General features: G+C 46.3%; 1 protein-coding gene across 2 annotated transcripts in view; it reads right to left on the bottom strand.

The window, feature by feature from the left end:
* UBASH3B (ubiquitin associated and SH3 domain containing B) overlaps positions 1-6,571 on the bottom strand; it is a 75,799-nt gene extending 69,228 nt beyond the window's left edge. Inside the window, exon 1 of one of the 2 annotated variants that reach the window (XM_074849033.1) lies at positions 6,212-6,571. In XM_074849033.1, coding sequence (XP_074705134.1) covers positions 6,212-6,372 — 161 coding nt within the window. In that variant the 5' untranslated portion in view covers positions 6,373-6,571. The remainder of the gene's footprint in view (positions 1-6,211) is intronic. The other variant, XM_074849032.1, reaches the window with a different exon arrangement.
* Between the last annotated feature and the right edge of the window lie 8,393 nt (positions 6,572-14,964).

The following is a 14,964-nucleotide window of genomic DNA, read 5'->3' as shown; positions in this document are numbered from 1 at the left end:
CGGTGGAGCCACTGGCACGTAACAGTTTGAATACTGCAGTAATCATCTCTCAGTCAGCAGAAATCTGCAGTAAAGCCCATGAAAAAAAATCCATGTGCAGAGCAGCCCTGGGACTCGGTCCCAAATGTTTGCTCAAGCCTTTCTCCAGTGCACCTTCCTGGCAGCTGCTAACTCCAGCGCCGTATCCACGTTCCACTGCGCGCTGCAGACCTGTTGGATCCCTTCCAGCACAGATGTACAAAATCGTTCAGAGGCCTCGGTGCTGAACCTTGGAATTGCAATCCATGAACTAGACCAGTTAATTGCTCAAACTGTTGCTCAAGTTACAATGCAGAATCTCATCCGTCAAACCCCAGCGTGGGCAAAGAGCTGCATGCCTCACGACTCCTGACAAAAAACTTAAACAGGCACACGGGAAAGGAGGGTCACAGTAGGGAAAGCAGGTCCTGCCCGAGGGATCTGCCAAAGGCTGCACCTCCAGCAAGGTCTTCCTCTTCCACTATTTGTAAACAGATCTCCAACACCTCCTATGAAGCTCCTACTTAACAATGTCCATCGGCCTGATGCCATACTGGAAATGGAAGTATTTTGGTTAGATGGTTTCTCTACTGCATGGTCCAGTGGCTCTATCCAAGCCCAACCCTCACTATTTTGAGTGATGAGCACAGACGGAGCATTAGAGGAAGCTTTTGCCTAAGCCCTTGTGGCTGCAACACCTGGATTTTCTATTCAATAGCTGAAGATTTCCTCCAGTGCTCTTAACAAACTTGGAAATCCACTTTCAGTGTAGCCTTTGAAACTTTTGCTTTTAGAAACATTTCTATTCATCAACTTCTTCACTTGAGATGGGGTTTCCCTCTGCACCCCAGGCCAACGCAAGCCACTGTGAATCATGAAAACCCTTCTAAAGCTTGGGCTCAAGTGGGACTTAGAGGATGCCTACGTTTGGGGCTAGTCCTTTGTAGTAGGATGAATTTCAGCTAAGAATATTTGCAGAAAACTAATACCCTGAAGGCAAGGCCGTGAAGGAACAGAAACCACTTCAAAATCAAAAGATTATCTGCAGCACTTTTTTTCCACGCACTATTTTCCCAAATCCAGCTCAAACCCTAGAGGAATGAGAGACTTTGCAGCCTTTCTGTGCTGAAATACTGCTAGGTTGCTAAGTCTGTTACTAGGCAAAACATGTTTTAGCAGCCTCAAAAACATTTTCAAAACACAAGAGAAGATTTTACTGTTTGTAAACTGGATCTGAGCTGCTTTTCTTTGAGAATAATGAAACTCTTAATACTCCTAAATTCTCATAGTTACTGAGAAACAAAATCAAAATCAGACTGGCTTGGTTCTATTCAGGGCCAGGGGAAATGTGGTTCAGCTTTTTGAATTATCTCCTCTTCATGCCCATGAACACAGAGTTAAACCCAGGTGGTCTTTTGTGGGAGGGAGGAAGGAGGAAATGCGTAGCATAGGGGAAGCAGTGAGGTTGATTCATGGTAAACTGTACAATATTCCCATCTATCCCATTTTTATGAGGGGGAAGTGTTTGCAGTTATGTCTAGCGTCAGCAGATCCACCCAAGAGCACAGCATTACACACTGAACCAATGTTATGGACCTGTCTGTAGAAGATGGTCCCCCTTTTGCAAGCTGAGATGCTGGGAAGGAACATCACTTTAGTTTTGGAAAGCTTTTGCCACCTATGTCAAGAAGAGTGCTCATCTCTTAACGCTTATCACTCAGAGCACGGCAACCAAAAAAGCATGATGCCTGTAATTTAAGTGTTCTGTTTATGGGCAGCAATTTACCCAGTTTGAGTAATGACAGGGGCCAGAAAATTATCTTCATTTTTCCAGGTCTGAATCTCTTTTGAAACAGTCCCTTGGGCCTGTAGCTTGAATTCAGAGTTGTATGCAGAAACTCAAGTAACATTTTAAATTTTATGTATTTATATATTCATGCACATATGCACACCCGGAATGAAAACAAAGAAAGCGGGATTTTTTTTTCTCAGACTAGAATTTTAACTTTCTGCTTTTGAGGATGTTTTGTAGGAGTTTAAATTCTGACATGGAACTTTTAAAACGGAATCACTGGACTCGCAGGTTCTGGAGCCACACGGATTTCTGCATCATGCAGGCTAGAGGATTTCAACTGCTTATCCCTATATTAGTTCCAATGATTTAATTTTGATCAAAGGCCTTCTTCCACCCTGAAAGAAACTGCAGCCCATCACTAAATTTTCCTGTTTACCATTTTACAGAGATACATGTTACGCATAGTTTTTTTTAATTGGTTGTACGTGCATAATAGTTTTAAGGGATCCCCTGTGGTTTCAGTGGCCTGTAAACTACTTTGTGCTTCTCCTTATATTAACTCTTGGGAAGATTATCAACACCTACATAGGGATTATCACACAATAATGAGATGTGCTGGCAGTCACCTGAGATCTGTGGGTGCAACCCTTGACAGCAGATCCCCAACGAGATGAGGTACAATATTTTTGGGGCAAGAGGGAAATAATAGTTGTGTGAAATCTCTTTCTAGAGGAAGACGTTCTTGTGTTTAGGGTCTTGAGACACTGGGGATCTGGCTAGACTTTTGTGTGACCCTGGCTAAAATGCTTGCACTCGGTGCCCAAATTGCAAAATGGCAATCGTAACATCACCTTTGCCTTCCTTCCTTGTTGAAATCAGAAACTACTTGGGATAGGGGCAGCCTCCTCCTGGGTGACTAGACAGTATGTAATATAATGGGCTAATTGCAAAATAAAAAAAGAATGTTTGTGTGCTGACGAAAAACCCCAAAACAGACCAGCTCTTCACAGGAACAGTCCAAAGCGATGACATACTACATTGGCTTGAGCAATTGCCATCCACAGGTAAACGCATCCAAAGGTGGTGTGTACGTCCCTGTGTCACTATGTAATTCCGAGTAGCCCAGCTGAACTGAAGCCATTGCTGGGAAGGAGGAAAAAAGACAGACAGATGTCTGTCCAGGAGCACACGACAGAGCTGCTGCTCTACCTGTGCTGACAAGGACTTCAGTGGGGAAAACCTCTGGGGGTCGCAGTCTGTGCTGTGGGACACTGACCTCAGTGGGGCTCCGTTCATTTCAATTTATCATAGTTCAGAAAGGAAGGATATGTCCTTCTTTGAGGGACCCTTTATCCCCAGTCCCCCATAAACCACATGCAGGCTGGACAAATAAAGGCTTATTAAATAAATGCCTTGATTTGAACAAAAGATCCACGGCAGTTTTGTATTTGATACCTGAAGCGTAAACACCTATGACATCCTCTCTCGGTTTCAGCCTGGCTCAGAGCATTTTCTACCCTTAACCGAGCTAGTTAAGGGTAGTTATCTAAGTTAACTAACCATCCTGTAATACTTGGAAATCATATTTAGTCTTTCACCTTTGGTTATTTGAGCATACATAGGATGAGTGGCTTGTCCAAAGTAACACAGAACCAGGCAAATAAAACAAACATGAGAATCCTCAGCTCCTGTCAGCAGCGCAAGCCCAGGATCATCCTGGCCATCAGAGCTCTTATTGCTGTTCTAAACGGTAAGCATGGAGAAGTATTATCAAATAATTAACAATTTCAGTTTTTAAAAGGCAAAAGCTGACCCGTCCATTGGTAGGGGTGTGAAGTTACTCGTGCTGAATTAGAAGCTGAAAATTAGGCAACGTGAGTGCTCCCAGGATCTCAGCACCGTCTCAATGCCACATCTGAAAACAGCCCTCTGGTGATCTCCACGTAGCTCCTGTGTCTCTTACCCTGGCTTCAGCGATCCTCTCTGTCCCCTGCCCCAATCGATCCCCCCCCTCCCTTCCGCAGCTTTAACACGAAGCCAGGAGGCCACTGATGCCAACAGCGACGGTGTTTTGTGACATGCCTGACAGACTAGTCTGACAACTTGGAGCTTTGTTGTGCATAAGCCATCCAAACAGATGGTCACCACTTTTAAGTATCAGCCTGGCTTGTATTTGTAGGCAGGATCTACAGGCACAGATCTGAAATCCCCCGTTCCGCTCCGCTCTCTGTCCCCTGTGATAACTGTGGCTTTGGGGTAGAAAACGGGTGGGAGAGTCTTGGGAGATGGTTCAAAAGGGCTGTGCCACAAGGCTACTTCTCAATACCGTCTTTGGGAGACAGGGTCTCTTCACCTCCTTGGCAACTCGGTAATCTCTTTCATCCACCCTTGCAGAGTAATATGCTGTGAGCTAAAAAGCAGCTTCTGGGAAGCAGTGACCTTTAGGGAATGTCCTTTTCCCGTGAGGTCCTATCTCACACATCCAACCCTGCGTGCCATTCCAGAGCGCACCCTCGGTGGCAGTACTTAGTTGTTTGGGTTTATTTCTGTTTTGCTTCTTATCTGAATTTCAATGATGAATTATCTGTAGTATTTCCAGCAGGCTGGAATAGGGGCACTAATCACTACTTCAGATCAGGAAAGTGGTGCCCCTCGCAGCACACAGCTGAGTTGTCAAACAGGGTTATATAGCAGTGCCTTGAATTTAGTATCAAGACAGTTTTACCTGTCTGGCTGGTTATATCTGCAATAAGTACTCTTTGCAGTTGGGGATATTATACCCCTTTCTCTGGCTTGCTCTCTGTGTTTAACCTTCCTTATCTTGTATGACGAATCTTTGGGTCCATTTTTGTCAAACGTCAGCATTTTCTTGGGCAAGAATATGAACCATAGACATAGTTTAACCTTCCCTATCTTGTATAATGAAGCTTTAGGTCCATTTTTGTCAAATGTTAGCATTTTCTTGGGCAAGAATATGAACCACATAGTTCCTCAGCTAATGGTTAGGTAAGACCAGGGCTGACTGTCAGCCTCGATGGCACTGTTGTACAGGTAGTAACTAGTTTCATTCATAGTATCAAGCTGTTTTTTCTCTAGCTACGCTGAAAGAGGCACATCTGTTTTTCCAAACGAGCAGAGCATGAAGTCACCAGTCTCCTGCTATCTCAATTTGCATTCATTGTATATAAACGCTGTATGTTGATTTCAATAGATAACTGTAGATCCCTGACAGACATAAGGAGCGTGCACAGGACAATGGAAAACTCACATTAGATTTTCTGTATGTGCTAGCGGGTCCATGGCAATCTCCCGAACCCACAGATGACATATGTCCTTAAAACTGCATGCGCGTATCTCTGTATTTATGAGAAAACTGCACAAAGACAGGCTGCAAAACCACCAAGTTCTGACTGGTATTAAAAACAAAAGGAAAACTTATGCAGATCAAGGAATCACCCAAATCCCCACTGGTTTCATTTCCATCCTAAAGCGCACAGTCCCACTTCAGGAGTCACTATGTTTGAAACTGGGAGTCATTATTAAGTTATCATTAGGTTGCTGCCTAATTAATTTAAAGCATAAGCACATGCAGGGAGATTACACCAGGGCATTGCTAAATTGGGCAAGAAAACCCTACCACTTTGGACGATGGAAATTTTCTTGTATTGCTCTGTTCCTTTTTGGTTGACTTGTACACGGATTAAAGAAAATCTCCCTCCCGGGTGACCGAGTTAGCCAAAGCATCGCGCCGCGGACTCCTTATATTCCAAGCATAGGGATGATGGGCTCTGATTTCACCTGGGGGGGGGGGGGGTGTGCAAAAAATTGCCTCTCTGGCGATCCCAAACTTTCGAGCGATGCTTGCCGGGCGCTGCAGGCGGGCTGCTGCGGGCACCCCGGGGGGCTCCTTCAGCACCCCGGTTCCCTCGGGCGGCGTGGGGGGGGGGGGGACACGCAGCGCGCCCGGGGATGGCACCTGCCGCCCCCCCAGCACCTCCCGCACCCCCCGGAGCCGGGGCAGCGCTGCCTGCGGCGGCCGCGGGGGACTCGGGCCGTGCCGCCGCGCCGGGCCGCCTCCGGGAGCGCATCCCCCGGCCCCGGGAGCGCATCCCCCGCCTCCGGGAGCGCATCCCCCGGCCGCTGCCGGCAGCGCATCCTCCAGCTCCGGGAGCACAGCCCGGGGCCGTTACGGGAGCGCATCCCCCCGCCCCGGGAGCGCATCCCCCGGCCACCGGGGCTCCCTCCCGCCGGCTCCGCGCCGCCCGCCCGTGGCGATCTGGAGCAGCGAAGCAAAAAGGCGCCGATCGCTTCTCGCCGCCGTGAAAAGGAAAAGGAGGAGGGTGGGGGGGCGGCGGGGGTGTGTGTGTGGAGGAAAGAAGGGGCCGTGCGGCGACTTACGCCCGGGCTTTGGGGAAGCCCATTGACAGCAGGATCTCCAGCGACGAGCCATGTTTGATGGTCCCCGCGCGGTGCTGCCGGTTCCGCCGGGGGATGACTTTGCTGTAGAGCTCCTCTTTGGCAGCCATGGCGAGCGGTGCGGGCAGCCCGCGCTGGGCCATCACGCAGCCATCGCCGGCCACGCAGGGCCATGCACACCCGCAGCGCCCCGCCGGGGGCCGGGGCAGGGCCGCCCCCTCCTCCTCCTCCTTCTCCTCCTCCTTCTCCTCCTCCTCCTCCGCTCGCCGCCGCCACACGTGTGCGCCCCACGCAGCCCACGCCGCCACCGGCGACTTCGCAAAGGCTCGTCGGGCGAGGAGAAACCGCCCTCCCCCGCTCTTAAAGCCGCCTCCGGGCGGGCGGGGGCAAAACCCGGCCGGTAGCCGGTCCCACGCTGTGTCCCGCGTCGCCGGGGGGGGGGTTGTCGGGATGCGCACCCGCGGGCGCTGCCCCACGGGGTGGGGGGGAGGCGCTGAGTGGGGGCGGTGATGCGCTGAGCAGGACCACTGGGAGAATTGCAGGCTTGGTTTAAAAAACAAAAGCACGTGCACAAAGAATTATTTTGGTGGTTTTTCTATTTTTTTTTTTTTTTAATGAGGAAAAGCTCAGCGCGATATTGAGGGAGCAGAGGGGGAGGCGGAGGCGCGCTGGGACTTCGGGGGCCCTCTCCGCCGCTTGATGCGCTTTGATGTGGCAGCACTAGTGGTTAAACGAGACGTAGTCGCAGGCAAAAAGAGTTGCGCTCCCAAAATTTCCACCTCGATCTTGTGTTCCTGCATCCTTCTCAGCCCTCGCCAGGCCGGCCCTTGGAATCCAGGGCCTCGGAGGGTGTCCGTTCCAGGGCAGGGGAGGCCCTTCCCGGTCGCTGTGACACACAGCCCTGCTCCCCTCCCACGCAAAAGCTGCGTGTTCCTTGGGTGGGACAAGTAGTGCTGCTTTCTTCCTAGCTGTATTTCAGTTCAGACTTCAGTTTGGGGTGTAAAGCGAAGGGTTTCTATACAGCAAGAGGTATCCTCCTTCTCCTTTGTCTTTTTCCTGATGTCCCCTTCTTTCCTCCTTCACCCCACAGCCTCCCTTTGCTTTTAAAGACAAGCAGATACCACTAAGGATCTTCCCAGAGCAGGCCCAGCTCACAGGGCTGTGTAAACCAGCGTGAAATTACAACCCTGCAAATAAATAAAAACCAGTAAGAGGCGTTTTTTAAAAGTACAATAGTTTATGTCAGGGAAGGAAAGCGATGTTGGCAGTGACAAATCCATCACTACGGTTGTTATTATTAGCATTAGGGAAAACAAACAGCCCATTTCCATTTTGCTGTATCAATGAAGCCGGAGAAGGGAAGAAAAAAATCCCCTCCCAACTGTCTGCTCATTCCCCTCCCAACTGTCCGCGCATTCCCCTCCCATGCCGGTGGATTTTCTGCTGCTTTATCCAAGGCGTGGTGAGAAGCGGCCCCGTGCAGCAGCCAGCTCTCCCGTGCCACGCTGGGGCTGTGTTCCCACAGGGACAACAGGCTGGCGAGTCATCCTCGCGCTGGCTGGGCTAACGAGCGCCATGAAAATTAAACCTCCAGAAGGACACCGCACAAAGCCCTTCTTGTTCCTTTCTTTAAGTCACTCTTAACTCCTTTGATGTTGCTGAGGCACTGATTCTTTCGTTTACCCCCACTATTAATTGGCAAGAACTTCATTAAAGTCAGTGGGTGAAACCAAGAAGGGTTTAGTCATGGATTTCAGCCCTGTTAGACATTTTGCAACCGTGAAATCAGACTCAGGCACCCAATCTAGTCCGTTTTAACGGAGGAGGAGAGTTAAGGATTATTAATAACAATATTTGCACTGAAACATGTGTTACCAGAGTCCCCAGAAGTGTTCGTCACCGATGAACTCACGCCCAGCCATGCTACGAGCGCCACAAAGATCCAGCTCGTTCTGGACCTGTGAAAGGGGAAGAGGAAAATCCCAAATTAACGCTGACCCCATGCTCCCACCTGCCAGGCAATTCCTCGGAGAATATGATCAATGTCCATGGGTTTGCAGCCAACAGAAATCTGTGAGGATTGTTGTGTTTTGACTTAACTCGATATGCTTTACTCATGCATGCTTTTGCTCCAGCTGTATTACTCAATCAGGAAATAACAATAAAAATGTAATTTGCTATGGAAGTAGCTTCCAGGGACTTTGCCCAGATGAGAATCTCTTTCCTCTAGCTGTGACAGATTCACGTGACCAATTTAAAAAAAAATCCACATTATAGGAGTCATAATATTGAAGTTTTGTTGGTTGGATGAATTGCTGCAACTAACTCCACTGGAAGCACCAAAGATGTTACAACAAACAAGACGGAACAGAAATAGGATGTTTACACATCTAGGCTAGCTGACTGTATAATTTGCAGTCCATCAGTGAAACTGGCTGCAGACTGCCTTGAAATGATTTTTCAAGCCTGCGAAGAGAACTGCCTCCTGTCCCTCCTGTAACTTTAGTGAGCGCCTCTGCGTTTGATCTGACTGTTCTTTTTTACATTAAAACCCTTTCGTTGGGAAGCGGTCCTTTTTTTTTTTTTTCTCCCCAACAATTAAATATGTGCCTTGAAATAATGCGTCCTCCCACCTTTTGTTGTGATTGAAAGCTGAAAATGAAAGCTGTCTCAGTGATCAAATAGGAAAAGGAAAGGAAATAAAGGTAGGTAGCAAATTTTTTAAAAAGCGAACACCCAGAAAATTATGCTTCAGTCCCCCAAATTAACAATAATTCTAGTGAAAAACCTGAAATATATTAAAGCATTGTGCCTGTATGAAATCTGTGATAAGCAGTTTATTTTAAAATGCTGTCAGATTTTCATGTAACACCCTTCTCGCTTTTTTCACGTGGCCTTCTCTCTACTGGCCTGATCTTAGAAATTTATATGTGTGCTTATTACTGCTGATCATTTTCCTGCCCAGTGCAACAGCGTCCGGGTGCCCGAAACCAGGCAAGTGTGTGAGTTCCTACAGCAACGGGCTCGTCCGTGTTCTCTGTGCTCTTCTACTGTTTTCCTCACTGAAACTCAAATATTATCCCTTTACCTACAGGAAAATGCATTCCTAGGAGATTATTTATATCGCTTCCTTCAATGCAACACAGGATTAACTGGGGGGAAAGTGTTTAAAAATGCCGTACTGGACAGTGAGTGGGAGTGTTGCTATACACTTCAGCAGAAAGAGGTCAGGCTCCTAAGGAATTGGAGCCAAATTTAGCGTCTTCCCAGCCTGATGCTACCTCCTCGTGTTCACATGCAAAGGGTTTACTCTCTAACAATGGAAATATTCTGAAATAAACAGCATAACGGCAGGAAACAGAGCAGGGATTTTGCTTTCCTCCTTCCTAACTTTCCTCCTGTAAAAAAAGGGGTCAGATGCTTTCAGAAAGTCCTTGTTCAAGACTCTGCTTTTGAATTATTACCAATTGAATTGTGTTGTTGCCCAGCACCTCCTTTGTAGGAGCAGCAAGGGAAAGACTGTCCCTTCTCCCTCCTGTCCCCAGAGAAGAGAAAGAGAAAAGAAGTCTGCCATAAGGCAAACATTGAGTAAAAGCTGAACCACGAAGGACACAGCAAGATCACTGTTTCCTATACTTTGAGCCCATTCTTGCAATGATTTGCATGCTTTAGCCATTTTACATACACAGATATTCCACATGGCAACTTCAGGCCCATCGGCAGCTGGGGGGGAAGGAGGGCTACTTGCTTTGGCAAGTCCATCCTTTGATTATTTGCCTGCATGTTGAAGTGGTGTCAACGTACCTTTGGGGCTGAGCATCTGAAAGCGCTAAATAATTAAAAACAAAATTGAGCTCACCCTCAGCACTTTTTCCTCTCTTTTTTTTTTTTTTTTTTTTGTCTCCCTAGTTTCCAAATGCCAAGGAATGGTGATTTATCACTGAGAAAAATGAACAGCTGCCTCACACTTGATTCAAAACAGCATGAAAATTATTAGTCAGAGTTTTTACAAAGCTAAGACCAGAGAAACTCAGCAAACTTCAGCCCATTTCCTATGTAGTTGGTAATTGCTCCGTGGGCAGTGTTTTGTGACTGCTTGGGCTTTGTGTTGTAACACCCATCTGAGCATGTTTGGAACAACTGCTGAGCCTTGGTGAAAGTGGAAGAACAACATTCCTGAGAGCAGCTTAGTCTTAAAGCCTGAAACACCTTTGTCCAGATACTTTACCTGTTTGGGCTTCGATAATTGAGCTGGAATGAGCATTTATTTGTGGATCCATCCCGCAGGGATAGTTTCCTTCCTTTGCTAAGCATCCATCTGCCTAGGTACTTACATGAGCCTCCTCTTCTCTCATCACCACAATATTTGAGTCTCTCCAGAGTATTTAAAAATAGAAAGAGCAGCTGGTTTATAGGAGAGCAGGATTCTGTATTTTGTCCAGAAGGCTGTGAAAGGAGTTTCTCACCCTTCACCGTATCTACCTCACCTCAAACCTCTGCCATGAGATTTGGGCTCTGGGAGGATTCATTAGGGCTGCAGAGCACTCCCTAAGGACTAGGGATTTTTTTTCCATCTCCAGCTTTTATTGCCTTGAGGCTGTAACTGCAAACTCTGCTGCAGACGTGGAGGTGTGGGGGTGGATTTGGGCCCAGGGCTGGTCACAGCACTATTGGCTTCATGAGAGAGCAGCTGGGGCTTGGGCCTGGAGGATCCAAGCTGGCCACAGGCACAGGAGATTTTGCTTTTCTAGCTTGGATTTCCTTCAAATTTGGAGTGTATTTTCCTCATTACAAACAAAATCCACTTTAATTTCATCATAATACTTTCATTTGTGCATAGAGCTGTGGAGTTGAGCAGGACTGTCAGGTATGAGCCAGGAGGCAAAGTGTCCTTCAGATATTTTACTTTGAGAGCAGAGGGCAGGAGATGACATCTAGGGCAGCTTGCCTAACTTTCAAGCCTAGTTCTCAGTGAAGAAGAATAAAGTAACATATGTATTTTAAAATGCTTTGAGCTATTTTTGGTTAGAAGGCAACAGGGGATTCCATGTGAGGAACGACTCCTGGCTTTCTCGCTGGATGTGCCTAGGAGATGATTTACTGCCCAGCTCTTCTCCTCTGGAGCCCGGTTCTCTCGGTTCAGTGGCCCCGTGGAGTGAGGGTACTCAGGGTACATCAGAGCAGAATTTGCCTGCCGGTGGGGATGGCAGCTTCATTTGGCAGTCTTAGCAGAACGTCCTTTCACGGGTCATTCAAAACGGAACAAACCACGGACGTAGGAGTAGTGAGTAGCCAAGACTTTGCAAAGATGGAGCGTACCCTGTCCTAACCTGTGCAGCACTGCGTTCTGTCAGAGATTTGGCACGTAGTTGCATGCAGCAAATCTTCCTTTTTAATTTCCCCTTGCAGGCTGGCTCGCCGCAGCAGTGCAGCTGGCCGGGGGAAGTGCATGTACAGCGTGCTGTGAAAAACAGTCTCTGTGCAGTTAATGCAGGTGGGATTTTCAAAGGGAACTAAATCCACTGGTAAATTGGCATATCGGTATGAAATCCACTTAGGCTGGGCTTGAGAAGCGTGGTTAGCTGGTCCCTGCCACGGTCTGCTCTCTAATCCTGGGCTCTGTAAGCGGACGGACAGTTGAGCGAACAAAAGAATGATGGAGTCCCAACTTCTAGCCCATGTGCAATGAACATCTTGAGCATCGGCTCTCTTATCTATTGGATTTCATGTCTGTTTCTGCTACGCTTGTATGAATCTATTTTATTATGATGATTATTTGTTTGTTTGGGAATGAGCCAAGAAATAACAAGATACAATAGAAAGCTGCTGGGATTTCCCCAACTCCCACACACAGTAAAATACGCTGATCTGCAGGGGGCTGTACAAAGTCTGCAGCATTTCTTCAAAGGCCTTTCTTTTTGACTTTTGAATTTGTCGTAATTATTATTTTTTGTTGTTTAGCTGCATTCCTGTACTGTTAACGGGGCCCTTGTCAGATTACTTCAGGAAAAATGCCTTTGTTTGATATAATATTGAGAAGGAAGGGAAGGGGGTGTTCATAGTCACTTGAAATCTTCCTAATTCTGTTGTAGAATTGTGTGAAAAGATATGAAGATTGGTGATTCAGTTTAGACTCAAAGACAGGCAATAACAGACTAAAAGCAGTGGAGTGACACTAAGGATTGCTTTGGTTCCTTTTCTCATTTCTCTTTAGGTTTTTTTCCTTTTTAACTTTCCTCTCTTCGGATACAGCAACAGTCTTTGAATGGAGAAGAGAGTAAAAGTGCTTACACGAAAAAGTGAAAATGATTAAACAAGTTTCACAAAGTTCATAGAAATAGAAATAATAAAACAGCAATAAAGTTGGAATGGTAGAGAAAAACAAAATTTGCAAAAAATGTTTCTGATGTACTCATTGAACATGCTTAGAAGCATGAGAGACTAATTTTTAATGCTTATGATAAGGATTTTATGTGGAAAACAGCACTTTAATAACACATATCTTTTTATTACAGAAGAGGATTGTTTTACATGTACATGTATGTCCATTATAGACACATTTCTGTCGCTTGAGAGGAACGTACAGATGTAATTTCAATATGAATGAACATCATCCAACATCCTGCTTCAGCTGCAAGTGTTTGCAATTTATTTCGTATTTAAATCTTCATTATATGAATGGCTAAAAGATAGAGGCTGTTCTCCGTAAATTAAATTCCACTGTATGTGGCTCCATGTGTAACTCTTTGCAACCATTTACTAAAATGTTACATTCATACTTAGAGCATAAATTTACATGGTGCTTTGATTTCAGCTGCTACTGTCTTTATCTGACTGAACGATGCACCAAATTAAATACGCTCAGTCAAAACTCTAATCTCTACTAATAATACTTAGCATAAAACTTGGTCTTGTCATCTGCAAGAAGAGTAATTAAGATTTAGTGGTTAAGGCCACAGTCCTAAAAGTGTACACATATGTTTAGTTTTACTGCTCAGCACAGCCTCATTGTACTCCCAGCAATGAAATTAAGTCCATGCATCAGCGTCTGCTGGACCGGGGCCCGAGGTAAGACTTGATGCCTTACTCAACACATCACATAAAAATAAACGTGTTGCTTTGTCAGTGCTTTGTAGTTTTGTTTATCCAGCTCTGCTAGGATGAAGTAGCTTGCAGTCGTATTATCCTGCTTGTGTTTCTTGCTAGGATTTTGAGGGGTAAACAAAACAAGGCGAGCAAACAAGGAAAGAAAAGAGTTCCTGTTTGCAAATAATTCCCCATCTGTTTCTCGTTCAGTTTGACTCCGGGGAACATTTCCACACTGTATACATCTCATGTTAAAGAACACAACGTCTGGATGAACGCTTTGAGCTTCCTACTTCTGAACTGGATTCCTGTTTCACTCGGGTCTGTGTGGATGGCCCGTGGCCCTGCAGGAATCCTTGGTGTTACGCTGAGCTAAAAGCAACCCTGGAGTAATTACAACGAAGCTCCCAGCTGCTGCCTAATAGAGGAGATAGACCTGCTCCGACCCGGGAAAGAGTAGGAAATGGGGGTGTGATTGCAGATCAGGGGCTCGGGCCAGGGGAGAGCTTGGAGGCTGCAGAGGAACATGCACCAGAGCCACTGATGCTGTTGCTCTTGATCTTTCAGCTCCAGCAAACTAACCAGCAGTCGCCCCTTCATTTCTCTGCCCGAACTGAGGTGTTACTTCAGAGAAAACATGGTAATGAAGCATGAGAGACGCTCATCTCTGAGGAAGGGTCTTCGGAAAACTGCTAGAGTTCCTAGAATACAGTCCTTTGGGTTTTCTGGAAATGCAAAGGGATCTTGCATGAATTCTTTTTACAATTTAGGAAAAAGAAAAGATTTTGTTGGACAAAGGGTTTTTGAATCATTCTGTAGCATCATTAAGATGAGAATAGTTGTGGTTGTGTTCAAAGTACAGTCTGAAAGCTCATTATCTCTATTAAATCTGGTAAGATTTCCCATATCAACCTCTTGAACACTGAACACAAAGTCCTAAGTGGCTGGATTCAGATTCCTGCTCTAGGGTCTAATAACAATGTTCTTTTAGAGGCGTTCTGTCAAAGAGTAGAAGATGAAATAGTTGAATTTAGACAAGCAAAAATATGGAGCATTACAAATGTACCTTCGATAGAATATGTAGTCCAAGAGAGTTTAATCTCGGGTTTAAATGACAACATCTGCTTAAGTGGTTGGAGGCTGTGGCTGCAACGCCTCTTGTACTCGGCCTGAGCCTGCAGTGGACTTCACTAAAATGGCCACCTTGAAGCCATGTAAAGTAAATGAGATTTGTCATGGCTCCAGGCCTCAGTACAAGGGGATCGGGGAAAAGGCTCTACCATGAAATGACCCATCTTTTTTATGCCACCAGTGCCCCAGCGTGTGAGCACAAACCTTTAAGCAGAGACTGAAAGCCTGTTGCTCTTTCCCCGCAGCGGGCTGGATTTTGGTGCTGCACTTCCCTCTTGTGTTTGCTGATAATACTGTATTCCTTCTCTGCCTGCTTGCAAGACACTCACAAGTCCCCCCAAATTCTGGTGAATGCAGCTTTTCTTTCCCAGGAGTTGTTGGAATAATTGAATAATTCCCCCTGCCGTTTTTTTTTTTTTTTTTTTCCTGAGGCGGGAGCCCTGTTTTTAGGCTGCTGAATATAGCATGAGATAATTCTGGCCCGCTTGTATACCATATGGCTGAGGTCACAAGAAGAG

The sequence above is a fragment of the Strix aluco genome, chromosome 23, assembly GCF_031877795.1.
Source record: "Strix aluco isolate bStrAlu1 chromosome 23, bStrAlu1.hap1, whole genome shotgun sequence".
In the NCBI taxonomy this organism is placed as follows: domain Eukaryota; kingdom Metazoa; phylum Chordata; class Aves; order Strigiformes; family Strigidae; genus Strix; species Strix aluco.
This window is presented reverse-complemented; position numbering and strand designations above follow the sequence as displayed.